The sequence below is a fragment of the Lissotriton vulgaris genome, chromosome 12 (assembly GCF_964263255.1).
Source record: "Lissotriton vulgaris chromosome 12, aLisVul1.2, whole genome shotgun sequence".
Classification (NCBI taxonomy): domain Eukaryota; kingdom Metazoa; phylum Chordata; class Amphibia; order Caudata; family Salamandridae; genus Lissotriton; species Lissotriton vulgaris.
Window position 1 is genome coordinate 463,941,530 of NC_141700.1, and position 16,872 is coordinate 463,958,401.

At 49.0% G+C, this 16,872-nt stretch overlaps 1 protein-coding gene across 1 annotated transcript in view; it reads right to left on the reverse strand.

The window, feature by feature from the left end:
• The window catches only part of CTCF (CCCTC-binding factor), a 713,286-nt gene that overhangs the window by 90,687 nt on the left and 605,727 nt on the right, over positions 1-16,872 (reverse strand). Inside the window, exon 11 of the mRNA XM_086945216.1 lies at positions 4,846-5,010. Coding sequence (XP_086801342.1) covers positions 4,846-5,010 — 165 coding nt within the window. The remainder of the gene's footprint in view (positions 1-4,845; positions 5,011-16,872) is intronic.

Genomic DNA, 16,872 nt, shown 5'->3' on the forward strand with positions numbered 1-16,872 from the left:
GAAGTGGAAAGAGGAAGGATTAGAGCTTAATGATTAAGACTGGCAAGAGGCGGTTTCCTCCCCACGAGTAGTTGCAATCCAGGCCAGACTGAGATCAGTACAGCTCAAAATACTGCATAGAATCTATGTAACGGGACCCGGCCTGGTACTTATGGGACAGGCGGAGAGTGCAGAAGGGGGTGTGGGGAACTGGGAACGTTTATCCACATACTGTGGAAACTGCCAGCAGATACAGTAATACTGGAGAGACATCCATCACACACTGCGGTCTGTACTGGGGGTCGACATGCAGCCAGAAGCCCGGAGGTGCTTATTAAATGTCTGGGAGCCCATGGACCTCAACATCTACACATTGCAATGGGCAACACTAGCATATATGTTAGCAAAACGTAACATTGCTCAGCAGTGGGGTGCCAGTCAGCCGCCCCAATTGAGGAGGTGGAAGGAATATTTAGATGGGTGCATGTACAGGGAGAAGTGGGTCTTCATTGCTAAAGGATGCCCTGGGAAATGGCTTAAGGCGTGGGGAGCTTGGAACCGTTATAGAGGTGACATCTTTCTTCCCCATGTTCCGTAGATTGATGCTGACACTATTGATACCCCTTGATCTACTTAATATTAGAACGGTAACGACTTTTGTATACTATTCAATGTCACTGTAAGAGATGAAGTTGCCTGCTTGTACTCAATTGATGTGCCTTTTGTCACTCTGTTCAATAAAAAGAAATATAAAAAAAAAATTAAAAAAAAGTGACAGTCTATGCCACTCAGGAGAGACCAGGAGGCACGGAAGATGGATGCCCACCTATGACCAGTGTTGCAGGAGCTGAAGGTGCCCTTGAAGTTGCAACTGTGCGGACCAGGCGATGCTGTGGAAGACCAGGAGCCGTTTACGAACTGTTCCACAGCGGATGTCAAGAGCCAGGGGGTCGGTGTCCGTCGGAAGCACCAACAAGCCTTGGTGACGGCAATAAACGCAGCAGACAAAAAAGGTGCAGTGTCAGGACCAGCAAGGTCCAAGTGACTCACCATGAGTACCCAAGTCAGAGCAGGCCTGAGCAAGCAGGGAAGCCCACTGGAGGAAAAAAGACCGTCAAGAGGACCCACAGGATGGAGGCAAAGAAGTCACAAGAGGACCTCAAGCAGCTCACCAAGGTTGAAGGCCCACAGTGCAGAGGATGTGGTAAGGATGAAGATCTTGGTAGCAAGAGAAGATTGAGGCTGAAGCTTCTAGAGCCCTGAAGATCTCTGGAGGAGAGAGTCAACAAGCCTTGGCGAAGGGAAGTCGACGTAGTACACAGGAATACTGCTCCAGCAATTCCCAAGAGGGATACTGGCTTCAAACTTGCTGTGAAGACAGTGCTGGCCTTGAGGTAGTTGCAGAACCACAACTTGTGTTGCTGAAGCTTTCAGAGTCAGTGGGAGGTCAGGAACAGCAGACCGGTTAGCTTTGTTGTAGCGCCTGCCGATGCAGGGGAGTGACTCCTTAACTCCAAGGTCCCCCATCCTGGCCCAATACACTAAGTCCTGTCTGGGATGTGGTTACACCTCCGTGTGACAGGAAAACTATTGTCCTGTCTTCCCATGCTCGAGCTTAGCTCAGCAGCAGGAGGGCAGAATCGGGTCTCTGCTCGGCAGCAGCCATAGTTTGCTGTCTAGAAGACTGGTACCGGGAGCACTGAGGGCCTCACAGAGGAGCTTTACAGTACTTGGAAGAAATGAGTTACGTACTTGTAACTACAGTTATCCAGTATTGGTATCTTTTATAGATTTACATGGATTTCCCCTTTTTCTTGTTGTCCTTCTTCATCTTCATCTGTAGATAGAAGCTGTTGCACAGATACTTGAGACATAGGAGGGGTGGAGGCTGACTTTGCACCATAGGAGGTGGAGAAAACGCTGGAGCCAGAGATGGTGCAGATGTAGGAAACCTCTTTTTGTAGTCTGTCAGAACGAAATGTAGATCAGTTATCAGCAGAAGGAAGACAAACCATCTCTGGCTGCAGTTGCTGCTTATGTCGTTGGTCAGAGTAGTCTGTATGTTGGCCATAGAATTGGTTTCATCATCGGAGTCTTCTTGTATTTGACATTCAACTCTGAGGGGCTCTGCGCAGCCCCAAACAAGCGGTCTTCGTCCGAGTCTTCATCATCATCCAATAAACGAGTTAGCAATAAGGCTTGAACCCTACTAGGAAAGGTTAATGAGGGTGTCAGTTTCTCTCTCTGAAATTTTGCTGGGAAAAGAGTTTTCCTGCTCTGGATTTTGATGTCGTTGACGAGGTAATCGTCAGTACACATACCGTCATCGAGAAACAGGCATTGGTATCGATGTCCCAGACGTAACTGGCGTAGATGACAATACTGTCGTCGACAATGCATCTCTCGTCATTGAGGCAGTCGACGACGCAATGGGAGAAACCGTCGATGAGAGGGACGACTTGTCGACGCAGGCACCACAATTGACGAAGCACTCATCGTCATCTCAGTCATCAGAATCTTAATTGACGTTGACTATTTCTTGACTATCTTTATCGTTGACGGCAAAGGAGCTTGACTCGTCGCCGACGATTAAATAAACGCCAACGAGACTGAAATTGAGGCAACCGTTGTCGTCGACGAAGTTACTATGCCGACAGTCAGTGGAGTTCTTGTTGTCTTTGGTACTACCATTTGATGAGCTGTCCATTGACAGGGCTGAGGAAGGCTTTTAAAAGTATGTTCACCTTCACCGGAGGAGTAGGAGGGTCTGAAGCAGATTTCTAAAGGATTTTTTGACAGAAATCAAACTTTGATGGAAAGAAGACCCGCTGGAGGGCAGATTCTGTTTCTTGGTAGCCTCTGAAGACTTTTTGTGTGTCTTCTTTGAAGGTTGCTGCGAGGAGTGAACTGGAAAGACGTCCAGTGTTTTTTTTTGAGGCGTCTTTGAGGAGGATCTTGAGGAACCTTCACGCTCCTCAGAAGATACAGGGTCCTCCCTGTCCTTAACCCTCTGCAGCCATAATAACAGCCTCCCCTCACAGTCCTTTAAAGTCTTTGTAAAACAAGTGCAACCTACCTTGCAATCCTTTGGTTTGTGATCAGGCTAAAGGCAGTAAAGACAGTCTTTATGGGGGTCATCAATGTGCAGTCTTTTCTTTCTGCAGGGACCAAAGGGCTTAAAAAGGCGTTTTAGGTGTGTCTGACATGAAGAAATCAGAGAAATTCACTCAGGCAACGGAAATATAGATGAAAATATGCTGAATCGAAGAGAAAACCTGAAGACAAAGATAATTAGAAGTCAAGATGAGAAAACTGAGCAGAGCTCAGTGGAGACTCCCTTAGCACGGCGTACTGTAGGAAATCTGAGGGACTGGAGCTCCTTTTAGGAAGGTTCTAAAGGGTGGTGTCCGCTGATTTGTTATGTTTGGTCCTTTTTAAATAACAACTTAGATATGTTACTAAATATAAGGCCTTACCTTCTATGTCCAATGTGACATTACCCTTATAAATGTACCGGGGACTCCCATCTCGATGAAGGGGAATGATTCAAGCATGTGAATCTATGAAAGATACCCTATACTGGATCATCATAACTCCAACACTGTTTACGGTGTTGGGGTATGGTTCCAACATGTTTGATACCAAACATGAAAAGGGTTTGTTACAGCCAGTTTAGAGTTAACCATTGCGTAATGACGCATGGCCCCTCTATGTATCGTAATGGCTGATGCACTTACAACCCTGGAGAATGGACTTCGTGGGTTGTAGGGGTGTCCTGCCCATGCAGGGGTACACTCACACTTATAACCAAGTACCCTGCCATCAGGATTGAAGGCCTTCCTTAGGGCGGGGGGGGGGGGGGACATAGGTTTTAAGTGCAGTGGTCTCAGATATAAGGAAACCTATATCTGTTGTAAGTGGTGCTAGCACCAGCTTACACAGGCTGCAATGGCAGGCCTGTAGTCATAATTTGAGTGGTCTCCCATGGGTGGCATAATACATGCTTCAGCCCATGGGGGACCCCTGGAGCACCTATGCCCTGGGAACCCAAGTGCCAAATAATAGGGACTTACAAGGGTACACTAGTAGCCAATCTGGGGTGTATCCAAGTACTCACCATTTAGGGAAGAAGCACAGAGACTGGGGTTCTGATTAGCAGAGTCCCAGTCAGACAAGTAAAAAAAAAACATAGGACACCAGCAAAAAATGGGGGGAACCATAAAAGCAGATCCTACTTCCCTACAAACCTGCTATTAAGCAGGAGCATACCTCAAACCTGTGCCCGGTGCGAATACAATTGATTGTCTAACCGAGAGTAATCCACAGTCTTCAATTAGATTCTGTTTCAACAACAACACTTGTGCTGTCTAAATTTGCGGCTAAAAAGGATGGCTTAAAAAGCTGAAATGTTAGAGGCTGGTTTACTGATGAAGGGCAGAGTCAATTGAGAGGTGGAATGGTGGCAACAGGCTTTTGGGGTACTAAGTACGCAAATATAATTTTAAAATTAGGAGCTCTATCACCATACAAAAAATTAATGGGTTAGTCAAAACTGCAGCTTCTTTCCTGCATCCTGTGGAAATATGGCCTCCTGTAAATGGACACACCTTCTGGATTACAATCCAAGGAGGCCCTAGCTACTCCAAAAACTTTCACAAAGACAGGAAATGCACTGCTAAAATATGGGTTATGGTTCAACCAATTAAATACTATGGAGACCTAATCAAACCACTCCCAAACCAGTTCTGCCTTACCCATTTGTAATACCTTTAGTGCTGATAAAATTACACAAAGAATGAAATCTGTAACAAATATTTAACATCAGAATTAATATTGAACACCTGAAAAGGTATGTGAATTACGTACGCTGAACTGGTTTTGACTGGTTTAACCTTCCAGGTGGTCGACCTCTTCGCTTCTTTGTAGGCGGTGATAAGGGAGTCAAGTGCTCTATCTCTGGCTCAGCTTCAATTTCTACTGGCAACATTTCCTCCTCTTCGTGGTCGTCTAGTTCAGGCTCTGCATTTTCCTCTATGAACACACAAATCAGAATAATAAGTTCAGTGAAACCAGTCATTTAGTAAGAACTCACTGTCTAAGTGCTCACATTCACTGGGAGGCCCAATGTAAAGGTTTACATTCAAACCTTAGATAAATATTGCACCAAACACATTCCCAAATCATGCAGAGTAGCTTTCTAATCAGACTGGAGAACTTCCAGAAACAGGCTTATATTTGAAAAAATTTTTAATTAATAAAAAATATAAATCTTTTCTCAAACACACATTTTCCTGCTGTGTTTTTTTTTATGGCTATCGTCTGGTTACATAGAGCATTTAGGCTTCTGTTGAACAAAAATGCTACAGCATCCACATCTTTCAGGAGTGTGAAGCAGAAGCATGTGCTTGGACTGCTTTTAGGTGGAGATTAGAGGTTAAAAATAACATATGTACTCCAGGTATCTACTTTTTGTAGTTGTGGATGTCTCTTTCCCAATAATGAGAGGCTGGAACATTTTGCAAAACAAAACAAACTCTGTTAGGACTCTGCCCACACCCATGGGAAATACCTCCCCATCACAACACACAACCGTCCCAATGTCTTATTTTTTCCATGATGTAGAGTGTATGCATAAATAGCCTAGAAGCTACAGTGAGATTCTAGTGGTTCATGGTAAGTGAGACTGTTTGAAACACAGTACAACAGTGCTCACAGTGAGCAACTTACTTCCAATGCTCCACTTTCATGTATGGGACTCTTCTTAAGCATTTAGAAAAATGAGGTGGAGGAGAGTTCAGCCAAAGGTGTATTTTAGCATGGCATAGCCAAGGGAAGCATAATTTTTTAAGTGAACATTCACCAAATGGTATAATGCGGTATCCCTTTTAAATAGGGCCAAATGTAGGCCCATCATATGGTACGATGCATTATCCATCTCAGCTGGAGATAAATGTGAACAATCAAATAAGTTACTTACCTTCGGTAACAATATATAAGAAATATAGGTTAGTTATAGATTCCTTACCTTAAAATTACCCCCAGGTGCCAGACTGGATCCGGAAGGATTTTCGACAACAGTACCCCTGGAAGGTGGCGTCAGACGGCTCCGAGTTCGTCGTTGCGGTCGTGGTCGCCAGGATGACATTGTGGTAGCTACATAGACGCCACCCTCGCGTGCTGTCAGTTCTGTACACGACTTTCACGCCAAAAGCGCACAGCCATGCAAGACACTGACAACTGGTGCACAAAACTAGGGCCATGAAAGGAAGTCCTTAACCCTAGGAGTCAGTTCGCAGAATGGGGAGGATGGGTGGCGGGGTAAGGAATCTACAACTAACCTATGTTTCTTAAAGATATATCGTTACCAAAGGTAAGTAACTTGTTCATCTGAAAGAAACAGCTAGTTATAGATTCCTTAGCTTAGAATACATACCTCAGCAATACCAACTCCGGAGGTGGGTCTGCATATTAAGTTCACACCAGAAAGTCCTGTAGAACAAAACGGCTAAAGAAGCCATCTCTCCGGACTTGGATGTCCAGGCAGTAATGTCTAGTAAACGTGTGCAGCGAAGCCCACGTAGCTGCCTGACAGATGTCATTAAGGGGGATTCCCCGTCCCAAAGCAGTGGTAGCTGCTGTCGCCCTGGTGGAATCAACAAAGAGCTGGACATCCAGCCGCAATTGTATGATGAGATTCAAGTAGAAGTAAAGCACACATTTTGGATCCAGACGGTGGAGCCTCGCTTCCTCGTTCGAAGGAAGCAGAGACGGAAAGAAGGTGGGAAAAATGATGGTTTGGCCAATGTGGAAAGAAGTAACCACCTTGGGAAGAAAGGAAGGTCTAGTTCTGAGGACGACCTTGTCCGGATGGACAGCCAGAAAGGGAGGTTTGGAAGAAAGAGCTTGCAGCTCACTCACCCTGCACGCAGAGGTGATGGCCATCAGAAAGACAGTTTTCAAAGTTAGAAGCCTGAGAGGACAGTTATGTAGCGGCTCAAAGGGAGCGCACTTAAGATATGCAAGAACCAAGTTGTAGTCCCACTGGGGCATTAAACGAATTGAACAGGAGGAAAAAGATGAGTAATGCTCTTAAGGAAGCAATTTACAACAGGGGACTTGAAAATAGAAGGCTGATCAGGAAGCCTAAGGAAGGCTGAAATGGCCAAGAGGTAGCCCTTTAGAGTGTCCAGAGCAGAGCGCTACTGGGCAAAAAAAAGTAGGAACAAGAGAAACTCAGAAAGAGGGGCGGAAATGGGTTTCACAGCCTTTGCTGTGCAAAACGGAGAAAACCAACAGCAAGCTTCTATTTAACCAAAAATAAGATGCTGACCAAGAGATGCGAAGCGAATCGCTGATATCACGGACCGCAATTACATCGAAAATCAAAGCATCACAAAGCATTGATGATTCCGGTATTCACTATGTCTTAAATTGAGTGCATATCTGGCACCTAGATCCATTTGCAGGGGGGGGGGGGGGGGGGGGGGGGCTGGGGGGAGGCAGCCTGCAAGTGAGATAGCCGCACTTTGAGCGAGCTCCTCGCCTGAGCCCGTATAATCCTACAGAAACATCCTGCATCCTTATCCCCACCAACGCTGCTCCCACTGACTGCCAGCCAGGGACATCTGGGCAGTGACCGACGGGGGTTTTGACATCAGCCACAGTCCTGACACACAGCAACATCGGCCTGGACCCACGGGCCTGGTGCCGCCGCTACAGGGCGGGGACCCCGGGCTCGCGTACGAGTAAGGCCGCGACGCAGACTAGGCACGGCAGCTACACTGCCGGAAGGCCTGGCCCCCTAAAGTCGCGATCGCGGGTGTGGCCCTGTAACGCGGCCGCCCCGTGAAGACCTGAGGGAGTGAGACGCAGCTCCCGTGCATGAGGGGGCGGCGACGGGAGGGCGGCGTCGGGAGATCGGCCTCGACGCTTGCGATCGCGGAGACCGGAATTAACCCCTGCTGGGCCTGGAACTGCGACGGGGGCGCTGTGACCCCCCTTGGCCCCTCCTCGACCTCTGGAGAGCTGAGGCCACACTAAATTGGCGGCGACTCGTGGGACAGCTAGACTAACACCCTCCCTGGACCCGGTTGGAGACGAGGGGCCGTATATGCGCCTGGAGGGTGGTATGAAGACGGACCCCCACCTGCGTGGCGGCACGACTTGAGTCTACCAGCGCTCACCTCCCTGCTTGACTGAGCGCCCCTCTTTTTCATTGCTCCTGGTGGTGCGGTGGAGTGCGGCTGCGGGGCGCCAGAACTCGTGGTCTGGACATAACTACGGAGTAGCCCCATTACATCCCCCAAATCTCGCAACTTTTATAAGACACTCTTGGGGCCTGCCGCATATCATTTGAATCCCACCATCGGGGCCACCTGTGTGCCAGTGGGGAGAAAGATTGGCCTGACATAAACCTAGTGGCGACGGCGCTACAGGTCAGGGGCCGCAACGCTACCCTACAGCGGCATTTTTTGCATCCCGGATTGGTGGTGCGCTCACGGTGTGCTGACGGAGTGGCCTGGTAGGGACTAAGACACTAGCTTGAGGCGGCGCGCTGTCCTCCCGGCGCCCGCCGAGGGCTGTCCACTTACCTGCAGTTACTATAGATTGCAAAGGCTTCACCATGTGGAAGCCGGACCGCAGCCAATCGAAATTAACCTTCGAGCAGACGAAGAAACAACAAGATAATGCCACAGAGTCACAGACCCCTTCCCAGCCCACCGTGTCGGAGGCTGGTGGGACAGCAGGCGACGCCATACAATCCATGTTTCATACTATACAGACCTCCCTCACAAACATAGATGGTAAAATCGACTCCCTGACCTACAGGGTAGATCGTATGTCGGAACATCTCGATAGACATACTGAACGTATAGACATGACGGAACGGAGTTTTTCAGAGGCCGAGGACTCTGACGCAAATGGATGCAAAACAAACTAGGATGGCGAAGTAGTTGGCGACCATGGCGGCGAAGGCAGAGGACTTGGAAGCCAGGTCTCGAAAGTGCAATATCCGCCTGACGGGTGTTATGGAAACCAAGAACACGGGCCCAATGGAGCAATACGTTGAGAAACTGCTGATTACCTTGTTGGGCCGAGACACTTTCTACGATGTATTTATTGTTGAAAGGGCGCACAGGTCGCTCGCCCCGAGGCCGCCTGCTGGGTCCAGGCCGCAGCCCATTATACCCATGTTACTAAACTACAGAGACCGCGATGCAGCACTGCGGAAGGCCAGGGAACTTGGTAAGCTCTCCCAAGAGGGAATGGATCTGCCGCTGTACCCGGACTTCACATCAGCGGTATAAGAAGCTCGCAAAAAATTCATGGATGCTTAGCAAAAATTGCGTGAACTCAACATTCCATATGGAATGCTGTATCCGGCAAAGCTCAAAATCACGGTGGAGGGCAAAACTCGGATATTCAATGATACGGCGAAGGTGCAGAAATTCCTTAAACAGAAATCGAAACTGGGCGTGCGGAGAAGATCGCCACGTAGCGAACAGGGAGAGCAGCTGATCCTGTCTGATGTGGAATAGCCCTGCTCCGAGACTGTAATGATGCCACTAGAAGGTTATACTCCTGAGAGATATCCTCAACTTTAAAGACATTGGACATTGGTGATATGGACATACCTATGCGGCTGACTTTGCAACCAGATAAGTGGACATTAGTTTAATATGTTGGGGGCCCGTCTGTACTTCCTAATATACTGGGGACACTGGCGGCCCAATTCTGTAGTTAAATACTGTTGCCACAGGGACTCATATAAGTGTTAAGAAATAGATATGTGGGGACTGGATAAGGTTAACTAGCAGTGGGCTCGGACTCATGTAACCCTGGTTACAAGTAACGGGTGGGCAGCTCCTACCACCACGCGAGCACCGCACAGTTAATAGTATTAGTTTTCTTTTTTTCCTTTGATTTCTGTTTTGATTAACGGGGAGGTAAGATGGTTGGTGTGGGAGATGTCTCCACCGAGTTGGGGGTGGTGGAGTGGGAGGGGGTGGTAAGGGGGGGGGGGGGGAACGAATATGATACTTACCAGTATGCATCTGTTCTTGGCATGTAGGGCTGCTGACATTCATATCTGTGCATAGATCGCCGCCTAGTGTTGGGTCCGGATGATTGCACATTGTTGTCCTGGAAGAGTCTTCGAAGTATTACGAGATAGGTGGCTCCTCCCCTGGACTACAGTGCGCATGGGCATCGACTCCATCCTCAGATTGTTTTTCGCCATTGTGGCAAAGATGGAGTGTAACACCGTAAGTGATGACCATGCTAAGAGTACTTCTGAGTGCTGCAGCCGCTACAGGCGCCGGGGAGGAGGGCGGGCGATATGAATGTCAGCAGCCCTACATGCCAAGAACAGATGCATACTGGTAAGTAGCATATTCGGTTCGAGGCATGTGGGCTGCTGAATTCATATCTGTGCATAGAATATATAGCAGTCCCTCCATTAGCGGCGGCCGCCTGTGCCAGCTGCAGCAGTTTGAAAAAGTGTTTTTAGAACAGCCTGCCCTACAGCTGCCTGCTGTTTGGAGTGCACATCTATGCAGTAGTGTTTTGTGAATGTGTGTGTGGTAGACCATGTGGCTGCTCTACACATGTCTTCTAAAGGAATATTTCCAAGGAAAGCCATGGAGGCCCCCAACTTGCGCGTGGAGTGGGCTCTCGGGGGAACCGTTAATGTGCGTTTGGCCTTTTGATAGCAAATCTGAATGCACTTAACGATCCACCTGGCTATACCTGCTTTGGAAATGGGGTTGCCTTTGTGTTGTGGTGAAAAGGCAACAAACTGTTTGGTTTTCCTAAAATCTTTTGTGCTATCTATGTAGTACATTACAGCTCTTTTGACGTCTAGTGTGTGGAGCATTCTCTCTGCCACTGACTCAGGATTCTGGAAGAACACTGGCAGTTCTATAGTTTGATTGATATGTAACTGTGAAACCACTTTAAGCAGAAACTTAGGGTTAGTGCGGAGTACCACCCCGTTGGAGTGAATCTGTATGAATGGCTCCTGGATAGTCAGTGCCTGAAGTTCACTAACTCGTCGTAGCGATGTGATTGCTATTAGGAAAGCTACTTTCCACGTCAAGAATTTAATCTCGCATGAGTGGAGAGGCTCAAAAGGTGGACCCATCAGCCTGGTGAGGACCACGTTTAGGTTCCATACAGGCGCTGGTGGGTGTCTGGGAGGAATAACTCGTTTGAGTCCCTCCAGAAAGGCTTTGATTTTTGGCACTCTGAAAAGCGAGAGATGCTGCCTGTTCTGGAGATAAGCTGCTATTGCGGACAAATGTATACGAATGGAAGCATAGGCCAGATTGCATTTGTATAGATGTAACATGTGAGAAGTTGGCCTGATATATGAGGCTCACTAGTTCTAGTGATCACCTGGTATCAGTCCAAACAACCCTTATGGTGATTGGTTGTAAGTCAACCTTATAGACCAGCTATCCTAATGGTAGCATGGACAAAAACAGTCTTTAGGCTAAACTCTTTTGGCATGTGAAGCCAGCTGTTTTACCACATATAACCCCTTGAATACCAAGTGAAAGGACACCACACAGGTTGTTTGAAAATAAACAAGTATTTATTAACTAACATACACCTCTGAACTCTTTATGAGGTCAGAGGGCTAAGCACATGACAAACTCTTGCGAAAAATACGTTTAAGTTGCACGATTTACAATGGTGCCCTAGGGGCACGACAAACCATATACTAAGTAAGTGGAATGTGAAAGTCAATCAAAGGAATGGAGCTGTCCAGAGGTTGTAGGATCGCTGGGACAACGCTATACTAACTTGAGGTAAGTACTAGGAGGCCCACGGAACGTGTGTGCAGAGTGTGAACTCACACGCGAGATGCGTACAAACATCTATGGACAGTACCGTTTTCAGAAAAAGTTGAGTACGGACGTCCCTGACTAGATAGGACCAAAACGACTGTGGAACTGGACACTAGGAGAGTCAAGCTACCCGTGAGCACCGAAATGCTCGTGTTACCTCACCCACGGGCTGCGGGTGCATAGGTGCCAAGTCGTGTCGGGTTTCGGCGTTGAAGTCTATGGAGCCTGGAGGAAAAGATGCTGCAGGCGGTCAGGAGGAAGATGTCCGGTGTGATCCAAGGGTGGATCAGTGAAGAGAAGAACCTGAAAGCAGAGGGGACAATGTTCAAAGTCACTAGCCAGTGACTGGAGTGGAACCAGGAGTGGAACCAGATGTCGTCGTCGCGATCAGGTGAAGGTGGACGCTTGTCTCTGCAGCCACGTGGACCAGGTGGTGTCTTCAACGACCATGATGGAGGCACGAGCTGTCCCACGCAGGCTCTCGCTGTCGGCGGTGTCGTCTTCGGATTCGGAGTCAACAGGCCTTGGCAAAGGCAACCCACGCGGTGAGTGGAAACGGCATCTGGAGTGGACCAGGAGGGTCCGGGGTGCTCCTCTTTTGGAAGGGAGCAAGGGCCAGTCTGGAGCAACCAGACCAGCAGTGAAGATTTCGCAGTTCGTCGTCTAGGAGGCCACTAGCCAGCCGGCAAGTGACCAGACAACGCGTCGAGCAGCAAACAGGCAGAAGGGCCCCACGCAGATCTCGTGGATGCTGGAGGGCTGGTCTTCAGTGCAGGAGCTGCTCGGGGTCGGGGCTTCTCAGTCCCCAAAGCACTTGGTCGAGGATGCCTCTGAAGTCGTGCTGGAGTGAAGTGCTGCTTCTTTCAAGATGGCCGGTCCCACGTGTCTCGTCGCACCCTCGGGTCTCAGCTGTGCTGCAGATGTAGGTAGAGGTCGGAGAGGTCTGGGAATCCGGGTCTCGTCGGGCTCTGAAGTCTGGATCCTTGCAGGAAGACGACAAAGGGAAGCCGCTGTAGGCTGATGGTGCCTGCTTGTGCAGGGTGGTCACTCCTTGCCCACAAGGGAGATTTCTTCAGTCTTCTGTTGAGCAGAACGTCGAAGTCCAGAGTTTCTTCTTGTAAAGTTGATCAGGATAATCTAGTTTGCAATGGGACCAGCTCCTACCTTTATTCGGCTAAAGGGGGCTGCACTACGACAAGGTCCCTCCTCTGGGTGGGACCAGGAAGGGGGGTGGTTACACCCCCTTTCCTTTGTCCGGTCTTGCGCCAGTTCCGGGGCTGGAGTGCCCCAGGAACTGGTTTAGACCGGTGTATGCACAGGGACACCTTGTGTGCCCCAGGCATGTCTCATTCCTTTCAGCCCTGTCCTACCGAATACACAAAATCCTGTCTGGGGTGGTGCTAGCACCTCCCAAGGCAGGAAACCCTTTGTCCAAGCCTCCCTCGCTGGAAGGACTCCCAGCAGCAGGAGGTCAGACTTGTGTCTGTGGTGGCAGCATCCATTTTGTGATGCTGAGGCTCGAGTTAATTTTAAACGGGGTTCACAGTTACATACATGTTGGGTCCCTCTAGAAGGGTGGAATGCTACCCCCCGTCGCCAGAATTGGCGAGCGGGTAGTATTCCAATTCGTATGACACCTTACTCGACATGTTTTGATAATGCTATACCAAAGTTAGCATTTAACCGCGAGGATTATAATGCACTTAAGAGTATATGGTATAGCGTTATCATGGAACAGCTATTAGGACTTGGTTCCGCAAGCTGCAAACGGGCTCAGCTCATGCCAGAGCACCATCTCACATAATTCCAAGCACTCTGCCTTCAGGATTTATAAGGCCTTCCATAGGAGTGACTGATAGGAATATATGTGTCCATTTTAGGTTTAGATATAGAGAACTATATCTAAAGCAAAGGGCGATTACACCACCTTGCCCCAGCTGTCGTGCAGCCAGTTGTGTCTGTTTAGATGGCCAGCCAGGGGTGGCATAATACATGCTTCAGCCCCTGGTAGGCCCTGGGTACACCTATGTCCTGGATACCTAAGGTATTCTGTACAGGGACTGATAAGGTGGCCCAGTACCAATTGGTAAATGCACCTAAGGTACATGGTTGTCAATTTAGAGAGAGAACAGCTAGGCTGTGGGTCTGATTAGCAGGCCCACAGCCAGGAAAAGTCGTAAACCAGTGAAGCAAAAAGCAAACATCTGGGGTGACCATAGGATTGCAGACCCTACTCTCCTACATAACAGATAAAAAATGATGTTGTGAGTAGATGCATCTAGCGGGTTGATTTTGTGTTCGGCACAATAAATGACAAAATGCTTCCATTTTGCCGCATAACATGCCCTAGTGGTGGGCTTCCTTGCCTCCCTTATGATATCCATACAGTCAGAGGCAAGTTGAGGTAGCCAAATTCTAAGACCTCAGGAGCCAGATCGCCAGGTTGAGCTGCTGCGGATCTGGATGCTGAATGTTGCCATGGCTCTGCGTCAAAAGCCTGGGTGTGAGGTGCAGCCTTTGATGCGGTACCACGGAGAGTTCTAGAAACGTGGTGTACCATGGTTGGCGTGCCCACGTTGGAGCGACCAGGATGAGAGTCATCGAGTGTTGCTTCAGCTTGCGTGCCACCAGCGGTATTAGAGGTGCTGGGGGAAAAGCGTACGCAAATATGCCTGACCGGTTCATCTATATCGCATTTCCCTGCGACTGTGGGTGTGGGAACCTGGCGGCAAAGCTTTGGCATTTGGCGTTTTCCTTTGTGGCGAACAGGTCTATCTCTGGATGACCCCACTGCTGGAAGTACGGCTGGAGTACTGATGGATGTATCTCCCACTCGTGCATTTGGTGGCTGTACCTGCTGAGCAGGTCCGCCATCTGATTGTCCTTGCCCGGGAGGTGTTCCGCCATGAGGAAGATGTTCCTCTGAATGGCCAACTTCCACATGCTCTGAGCCAGATGAGACAACTGTGGAGAGTGTGTACCTCCCTGCTTCTGTATGTAGTACATGGCCGTCATGTTGTCCGTCCGGATCAACACAACCTTGTTGCACAGATGTACCTTGAATGCTTTCATCGCCATGAAGATAGCCAGCAGTTCTAGAAGGTTGATGTGCATCTTCCTCTGCTGTGCTGTCCATAGTCCCTGCACCGTGTAGTGGAGTACATGAGCTCCCCATCCCTGGAGAAATGCGTCCGTTGTCAGAATAATCTGTGGTACAGGCTCCTGGAACGGTCGGCCTCTGCAAAGGTTTTGTGGATTCCACCAATGCAGAGAGTTGTATGCGCGACCGGTCACTAACACTAGGTCTTTCAACTGTCTGTGAGCCTGATTCCACTGACATGCTAAGCACTCCTGAAGCGGACGCATGTGTAGTCTCGCGTGCGGGACTATGAAGATGCTGGAGGCCATCATGCCTATCAACTGCATGAACACTCGTGCTGGAAGCGAGTGTTGTGGTTTGAATTTTTGTATCAGCAATTGCATGCTGTTTATCCTCACTGAAATTGGCTGTGCTTTGGCTGCCAGAGTATCTATTGTCGCGCCCAGATACTGCCGTACGTGGGCGGGCTGAAGGTGGGACTTTGGATAATTCAGTGAGAACCCCAGATCGTGAAGAAGGTGAATGGTGTGGGACATGTGGGCGGCACACTGCTGGGCCGACTTCGCCTGGATAAGCCAGTCGTCCAGATAAGGGTAGACGTGAACGTTCTCTCTCCGTAGGTGTGCAGACACTGTCGCCAGGCACTTGGTAAACACCCTGGGCGCCGTCGTCACTCCGAAAGGGAGGACCTTGAACTGATAATGCTGATCCTGAATGGTGAACCGGAGGTATTTTCTGTGTGACGGGTGTAGCGGTATATGGAAATATGCATCATTTAGGTCTAATGTTGAGAGGAAATCTCCCTGACTGAGTAACGGTAGAACCTGCTGTAATGTGAGCATGTGAAAGTGTTCTGATAGAATGTACTGGTTTAGGGGCCTGAGGTCCAGTATGGGTCTGAGGGACCCGTCCTTTTTTGGGATCAAGAAGTACAGCGGGTACACCCCTGTACCTTTTTTTTCCACAGGCACGAGCTCTATGGCTCCTTTTTGCAGCATGATGACTACCTCCTGCTGCAATAATTGCAAATGCTATGTGGACATAGGACAGTGTCTTGGGGGTATGTTGGGTGGAGTGGATGTTAACTCCAGACAATAACCGTACTGGATAAGCTGCCTCACCGACCTGTCTGTAGTGATGGATTTCCAGACCGGCAGGAACTGTTGCAGTCTCCCCCCGACCGGTGTGGTATGGTCGGGGGGCAGTGACAAGACGTCACTGTTTGTTAGTGGCGGAGGATCGGGAGCTGTTGTTTCCACGACCTATGCCCTTGGTGCTGTTTCCACGATAGCCACCCCTACTCTGTTTGGTGTAGGTGGTCTGAGTGCCTCCTATACTGTATTGTGTCTGCTGGGACAGCTGGCCTCTGGAAGTTCCTCTATTGTTGGATCGACGAAAGGAACCACCCCTGAACTGCTGCGACTGTAGAGCCCCCATAGACTTTGCAGTCTGTGTCCTTTTTGATTTTTTCCAAGGTGGTGTCCACCTCTGGGCCAAATAAGTGATCAGGGTTAACAGGCTGATTCAGTATGGTGGTTTGTATCTCGGGCTTGAAACCGGAGATTCTCAGCCAGGCATGTCGCCGTAACATCACACTTGTATTAATTGCCCTGGCCGCAGTGTCTGCTGCGTCCAGCGCACACTTTATAGATGCGTTTGATATAAGTTTCCCTTCTTGTATTAGTGTCTCTGCTGCCTCCTTATACTCATTTGGCAAGAGTTGTAACAGGGTTTCAAGTGTATCATAATGAGCACTGTCATATCTGGCTAAGAGTGCCTGTGTGTTGGAGATGCGCCAGATATTGGCCGCTTGAGCTGCCACCCTTTTCCCTGATGCTTCTAGCACTTTAGATTCTTTGTCAGGGGGAGGAGCATCACCCGTTGTCTGCAAGTTCGCCCTCTTCCGGGCATTGGAAACAACCAGAGAGTCCAACGGCAACT